Genomic DNA, 7,906 nt, shown 5'->3' with positions numbered 1-7,906 from the left:
TCAAATCCATTTGTTTGGCGCGTCATACAATAACCGGACCCAGCGTCAGTCTCTCAGCGACTTTGGATTTTTGATGCAGTCGCTACACATCCATTTTCATGACCGCTTCTTCCCTTTCAGGGTCGCGGGGGTGCCAGAGCCTATCCCGGCTACTGATGGGCGAAGGCGGGGTACACCCTGGACAGGTCGCCAGTCTGTCGCAGGGCCTCAATCACACACACATTCACTCTCACATTCACACCTAGGGACAATTTAGTGTCACCAATTAACCTATGATGCATGTTTTTGGACGGTGGGAGGAAGCAGGAGTCCCTGGTGAAAACCCACGCATGCACGGGGAGAACATGCAAACTCCACACAGAAAGGTCCCGGCCGGGAGTCGAACCGGGGCCTTCTCGCTGTGAGGCAAGAGCGCTAACCACTGCGCCACCGTGCAGCCCCTATTTCTGTAATGAGTTTGAAAAATCTGTGCTGTATTGTCCACAATCTATTCTTGAAATAAACAAGATCAATCAATCAATCAATCAATCAATTAATCAACCAGCTGATCCAGATCAGGAAAAGAAACGTTTTCAGTCCTGCGTTTAAATTTTTTTTTTAAGTGTTAAAATACACAGTTAAAGAAACACAAACTTCAATTTGTATTCATAGTTTAAAATTCAATAGAATTTGTTGTAAAGTTAAAAAAAAAAAAAAAAAAATGACTTTGTGTTTTTTCCCCTTTAATTTATAAGAGGTTACAACAAAAAATAAAAAGTAACCTGAAAGTTGGACTTTAGGAAGAAAATAAAAATGTCTCATGCACTTTGAATGTACATCATGCGGTTTTCTTTTAGAAAGCAGTACAAATAAAGGAAAACTAAGAGTACTTGATGTTACAGACAAATTTAATTTATTTATACTTTTATTTATATAGTCATGGAAGTCTTAAATGTGTTATATTGTCTGCAGAATTGGTTTTACTTTGCACTTTCGACATTCAACTCCACTCTTTTTTTGTTAAAAAGTTCTCGTCTTTGTTGTTTTTAGCTCGTTTAAATATGGTGGATGTGATGCCTTTTCACCCACATTTAAATTCATTTGTGTCGTTCAGTCATTTTCTGTGTACTTGGATGTTTTCACACATTTAGATGTTTTTAATATTATTTTTCCCTAAAAGGAGCCTTATATATTTTGCTTACTCATAGTGATTCTGCTCTAATCGTGTTGCATCAGACCCCACACCTTAGCCTCTTTATGGGAATCCTTTATCTACGTAATTTATAGTTTTTATCTCTGATTATTTCCTTTTCCTTTCAGTATTAAATTATTAAAATGATTGTAACACAATATAATCTAAAAATTAAAACTTTTGCATTAGCTGCCCTTTTCTTCTTGTGAAACAAAATAAATTTAATAATGGTAGGAAAGTATGTTGTAAAATTGTTCAAAATGTGTTAACTTTCAAATTTTTTTAAATAAAACTTACAACAATAAAGCATTTATTTTAATATCATTTTGATTTATTTTCAACACATTTTGAACATCCTTTAAAAAGTAACCTAATATCCTTTCACCATAATTTCAATCTATTCTAAAATTAAAAATTTTTTAAGGGTCAAATTTCTGTCCTAATTTTAACTTTCACTGGAGTAACAAACTCAAGTTAACCCTAAATACACAAAAGGAAACAGAACAAAAGGAACCAGACATATGAGTTAGTTAGTAACACCCCAGCTGATGTGTTATTTCTGCGATGTTCGCACAGGTATCAAGTGTTTAAACAGAAAACATTACCCAACCAGAGAACTGTCTGTCTCCATTTTTATTTGAACATACACATTTACCACATGACATGTTTTGCCATTCATCATGGTGATGATCGCACACGTATTCATGCAAACGTCTCAAATCCTATGAACTGACCTTCTATCTTGTTATACGTAAACAGTGTCGAAGATCATAGATGACCTAAAAATGCCCCTACATGGCTTGTTTTCTCAGTAAATGTATTAAAAAAAAGGAAATTGTACAATAGTATCCCACAATACAAAAATATCAATGCTTGCTTTGTTACCATAAAACTCTACGGTCTAATGTCATGTTACAGCAGTGCATACTAACAGTGTGATGCAGTGAAAACATACATTCACTGCCATGACACTCTTTTATTGATGATAACATTGTTTAGCATAAAAATAAATCTGAAAAACTGTTAGTCTGAACTGGTGCAAAGGCAGCAAAATTCATAAATTCATTCTTTCAAATGAAGGTTTTTGGATAGTTCTTGTCCATAATTCGCTTTCATGTCCAGACACGTCAAAGCTCTTGAACTCCCCACGTAAGTTTGATTCACCTGGGGGAAGAACGTTTGACCAAAAAGCGCCAAACTCTTTCTTTGAATAACATATGATTCAAGGTAAAAACTTTCTCACTAAAAAAAAGGAAACAGAAAAAAAAACACTTTCTAAACAAGAATCCCTGCAGAAAATTTCAAAAAGAATAGGAGATGAAATTTGAGTATAGAGCGTACGCAAGTGCATCAAAATTCCACCTCTGTGTGTGTGTGCAGTCTGCGGGCCCCTGCAGGTGTAGGTGTAGTGTGGCAGATTCCTGCCTTTTACTGCTTTAGGTGTAGGTGTAGTGTGTAAAATTCCACTGAGTGTTGTCAAGGGCCTCTCATCTCAAACACTGTGTTTTCAGAGTCACAAAAAGTAGGAAATTGTGTCATATCTGCATGGCACCCTGAACCAACAGTGGTCTTTATCCTGCTGCAAGAGGAAGCACAAGATAAGGTGGTTGCTATGGTATTGAGTTTGTTTTTGCAACATGGTGGATTTAACAAGACACTCCTTTTAAAGTGGACTGCTCCCTGCCCGTGGGTGGGTAAACAATGCAGAGATGTTTGAGGCATCCAGAGGCGGTGCACTTGCTATGTTTAGAAGTTGCCTTTACACCAAACATTGCATGATCTGCGTCAATGTTTCCTAACTGGAATACATCATTAGACAAATCATCTGGCAAATAATCATAAAAAAAAAGAAACAACACATAAAACAAGAGATTTGCATGCTGCACAGTTCCAACTAACCTCTGCATGCAGGCACTACCGCACAAATGTCACAGTGAGCTAAAACCAACATTTACAATGACTGCAGATGCATGCAAATGCCCCGTCCTGAAGTGCAGCAGAACATTTGTATGTATTATGCATAATGGATCTTATGAAGATTTTTTTTACCTTCAGTCACAAAGAACGAAAGAAACTGAAGTTTTGAACTCACAATATGTTTAAAAAACAACAGAAATATATCATTTAGATCATTTAAGGGTCCAGTCAATTAAGCATCAATGTATTCCAGCGGGTAAATCAGCGACAAGTTTTTTGCAGATTTTCTAGAAAGTCACATCAGAAACCAGAGGGAAACACCAAAGCAAAACAAAAACTGCAATCACATGTTTTTTTGACTGTAACTCTCTTATATAAAAGTCAAAAGTCTGATATGCATGTAAATTCTAGTTTTGAATGAAATCATAAATTAAAATACACAAGGAAACAGCATCTTGTCCCAACAAACAAACACATATAAAGTTGTTGATGATCTGACAAATATCTTTCCAAATATCTCACATCAAGTCTTGGCTCCAAGTTTTTCCTTTTCAAGATGATTCGAGGGTCGCGCTTCTTTTAAGAAACTTTTTCTTAGGAATTTCTTTGAGAGAAAAGGGCAGTGAGAGGCCTGTAGGGTTTTCTTTCCGTGACACAATGCAATCTTTGATGGCTTCTTTAATGACCTGTGGAGAAAAAAAAAATCAGTTTACTCTGTTTCAAAGTGATGGGAAACAATTGTGTTGAACCACTGGAAATAAATGAGAACAATAAACTGAGCTTGAGCTCACTAAAGTTTTACAGTGAAATTTCTAAAGAATTCAGTGGTATAAAGAAAAATATGCCTTGTTTTTTATTTGTCCCATTATTCAAGTTTTAATAGAAAAAACGTTTTTATTTATTATTTTAATTAAAAAAAGGGAGTTCAAATCTGCATTAAATTCTGAATTTCCCCCATTTTGACATATTAACATCCAGGAGACCCACATAAGCCCTTCTTTTGCTTCACTTATAAACTCAGAACTTGCAGCAAAGTCAACCAAACTAAAAGACCTCAAAAAGCAGCATGCAATCTTGTCATCTAAAGAAATTCAGAAAATGTGAAAAACAAAAACAGACATATCACTGACACAACACTGACAGGCCTTGAGGGGTTTTCAGGTCAGTTCTAAAGTTTTGGTACAGGAGTGGTTGAATAACTAAAATGACTCAAAGAGCACAAAAACAACTAAGATAAAATATAAATATTTAAAGTAAAAATGAAAATATATTTATAATGGCAAATGCTTGTCTCACATTTAACCCCAAAAAAACCTGGACCAACTAAGAGTGTGTATCAAGTTATATGTGGTGTAAAAGCCTTTTTATAACACCGGAACAGTCATACATGGTGGTGGTAGTGTGATGATTAGGTCTTTGCACTTTGAAAACCTCCAAATTTTTCCATATTTTAGGAAACTGTTGCTTTAATCGACTAGCAATTTAATATTTTGATTTTTTTTAATTGCACAGCAAAAGTGACAAATGCAAAAGCAAAGAAAGCTTGATAGCACATTTTATACAACAAATGTAGACACTCTGACATGCTGGAGTTTAATAAAACCATACTAATCAAAAATGATTGGTTTTAGACCATCTCTCTCAAGAATCAGACTCTGTGAGTCTAATCCTTGGTGACTTTGAGGAAATGCACCAAATTAAACAATCAAGTACTTTTACTGAACTGTGATAAGACATATGGGGGGTATAGTCAATTGGTAAAACACAAAGCATTGTGCTTTTTTTTTTTTTTTAAAGTTTTCTCCCGTTACACCTCTGTCTCTGCTGCACTACTGTGAAGGAGAAAAACCATGACAGCCTTATGAAGTATTTGTTATTAGTATGAGTTCAAATGGCATAAAATTACGTGTCCATAACAGCCATAAACGAACACTACCTCCATTAACCAATAAAACTGAAATGGGTGTTGTTGTGCAAGGTGCCAAACGCTATGTGCAATTTCAAGTCAGTCTGTAACACTAATGCAACTCTAAAGCCACAAATGATCGTCTTACAGCAACAGTTGCAATTCGTAAAAATGACTTTGCAGGAAGCAAATTACTTTCTCTTTTGATAACGGATGCAGATAACTAAAATTATTGTGCTTCTCTTTGGAAATACTCATTTGAATGAAGTATTTTTAGACTTTGAACAAAAAACCTTTGACAGCTAATTTAAAAGATCAGCTGTTACAGTCCAGTTTGAGTTAAGTTTATGTTGTAGACCTGTTGTTAGACCTTGTTCACCCCAGCTTTGCATCATTTATCACAGCAGACTCGATCAGTTCCTCAGTCAGTAAAAGTTTATGGTTTTTATTAGATCTCAGCCAGGTATTGCTGTCAGGGTTTTAGTTTAGGCGGTCAAGTTTTTGTTCACTATCCATTTATTCTAGTTTGTTTAACTTATCAGAAAGCAGTGTTACCACATACACAACAGCATGCATTTTTAAAATTTTAGTCTGGCAAAAACTTTCCACAGTAGTGTGTGTTTTTTTGTGTGTGTTTGTATGTCAAGTTTTGAACACAGTGCATGAAATTTCCCCCAAATGCGTTCAAACGGACTGACACAAATAGAAGTGCCTTTGGGCAATTTCAAGTTCTTCAATTTTTTGTTGAGTCTGCTGCTACAGGGAATTTCACAACCATAGTTTTTTTTTCTTTTCTAACAGGTCTAAAGTTCTGAATCTGCATCAGAATAACCTGCATATGAAAGAAAGCAAGTTTTTATGAGCACACACCTATAAATTTTACATTAAATCTGAGTTTTAGAAAGGAAATGACTCATAATCTAAACTCAAGGATGACCTCACATGGTGACACACCCGCACCATTACATCCACTTGCTTAGACGGTCCTTTGGGGACTGAAATTTTTAATGTTGTGCAACGCAACAAACAAAAATCAAATGATCAACTTTGGATGAACAAATAAGGTGTAGCAGCATGAATCAGTCGGTCCATGTAAGATGTTTGGATAAATCACCACATAATCAGCTGTTATCTTGAGTTTTACACACTGCAACATTCTTCAGGCATGCTACCGTTGCACAACTTTTCTTTTCTGCGATTGCCCAAACTTTATCTTTGCCATTCTTGCAACAGTGCCAAACTGACCTCAAGGTTGTTGAGGGTGTTGAACTCCATTAAGTCGTGGAGTTGTGTGAATGCCTTGTTGGTGTACTGGAAATTAAAAGTGGAGTACGGCGTCTCTGGGTCGTCGAAGATGTCAAAGTCTGCCAGTTCCTTCTCCTTCTCAGTTTCTCTGGGAACTCCTGTGTGCAGAACATAGAACAAAAACATATATCTGTTTTCATTTGACAGTTTCAGTTCACCTTTCTCTTACCTAAAAAACTGTTTCATACTTTCTATGGTTTTCATCCTATTTGTCTGACAGGACTGCGTGTGTGAGCATGTCCGGATCCTATTCTTTAGCTGCTCCAATGCTGTTTGGGGTTCCACAGGGCTCTATTTTAAGACAACTTTTATTCTCTTTGTACCTCCTTCCTTTAGGTTCCATCCTGGGAAAACATGGAATTTCCTTTCACTGGTAAGCTGACGATAGTCAGATTTGTTTGCCAATAAAGAAAGGTTGCTCCATTACACCACTACTGTCTTGTTTGCAAGACATCTTGCAAACAAGACATCAAACTTCTTAAAACTAATTTTTATCGCCAGGCCTTCGACAGGTATGAGACTATGCTCTGTTGGTGTGTTTTTTCTGTTTCATTTTATAGCTTTGCTTTTATCTGGTGATTTTATGGTTTTATGTAACTTATTTCTATTTTTATCTTTGATTGTTTTAACATTTAGCTGTTGTTTTTATTGTTTTTTGAACTTTTATTGTACAACGCCTTGATTGACAGAGGTCAATTTAAGGCGCCATATAAATTATTAAAACTTAAACGAGATGGTTTTTAGTTGTGCATGAAAAAGGTTTATTTTCCCCCAAAAAGTCAGCTACCTTTTGACTTCTCAAAGTGTTTGCACAGTGATTGAGAAAACATGAATCCCCGGTCCCAGGAAGAAGCAACGGCACTTTAAAAAAATACAGCTGTGAGCAATTACTGAAAGTGCCTTTTCCCTCCAGATGTTTTTGGGGTGATGTAGCTTCCATAAACACACAGCAGAAGTGCGCAGTAAAGACAACCTAAGGAACTCAAGGACATAGCAGTGGAGATGTAAGGAGGGTGAGTCACAGAAAGGCTGCTGATGTATAGCGAGTTTACTAACTGAGCTCTCCCACGCGTGGAGAAGATTCCAAGACCGACACCCCGTTTCTGCCGGAACAATATTTCACTCGAGAGGGTCATAAAACTGAGCAGTGCACACTCTCAACTTCATTTCCAACAAAAACCCAGTGACCTAGAGGAGATGTTTCTAATTCCAGACTCTCGTATGAAGCTGTAAGAAAAATAGGAAACACCATCCACTGCTGACTAATCATGACTACATTTTACACATAACTTCTGATAATGACGTAACTAGTGCACATTTTTTTCCATGGAGACTCCGGGAACACCTTTACAAATAAAGTACACATGCTTACCGGGTGCTTTGAACTTCCTGAAGTTGATGTTGACCAGAACAAAGTGGATGACGGTCGGGCAGTTCTTTTCACCCTTCCTGGGTTTGAAGACGTAGCACTCCTTCAAGCCCTCTCGGTCAAACACTTTAGGGTCAATCTTAGGGAATGGAAGCTTGTTCATTCTGGCCCACTTTTCTGCCAACAGTAGCTCCTGTGTCAAGAAAACAGAATAATAAACAATATGTCGTGTTTTTTT

General features: G+C 36.6%; 1 protein-coding gene across 1 annotated transcript in view; it reads right to left on the bottom strand.

The window, feature by feature from the left end:
• Positions 1–1,770: 1,770 nt before the first annotated feature.
• pla2g4ab (phospholipase A2, group IVAb (cytosolic, calcium-dependent)) overlaps positions 1,771–7,906 on the bottom strand; it is a 22,843-nt gene continuing 16,707 nt past the window's right edge. The window contains exons 17-19 of the mRNA XM_036211566.1: positions 7,672–7,866; positions 6,240–6,397; positions 1,771–3,774 (exon numbers count right to left, since the gene is read on the bottom strand). Of these exons, the coding sequence (XP_036067459.1) occupies positions 3,640–3,774; positions 6,240–6,397; positions 7,672–7,866 (488 nt within the window). The 3' untranslated portion in view covers positions 1,771–3,639. The remainder of the gene's footprint in view (positions 3,775–6,239; positions 6,398–7,671; positions 7,867–7,906) is intronic.

This window comes from Oryzias melastigma, linkage group LG4, assembly GCF_002922805.2.
Source record: "Oryzias melastigma strain HK-1 linkage group LG4, ASM292280v2, whole genome shotgun sequence".
Classification (NCBI taxonomy): domain Eukaryota; kingdom Metazoa; phylum Chordata; class Actinopteri; order Beloniformes; family Adrianichthyidae; genus Oryzias; species Oryzias melastigma.
Note: the sequence above shows the minus strand (reverse complement) of the source record. Positions and strands in the feature narration are given on the sequence as shown.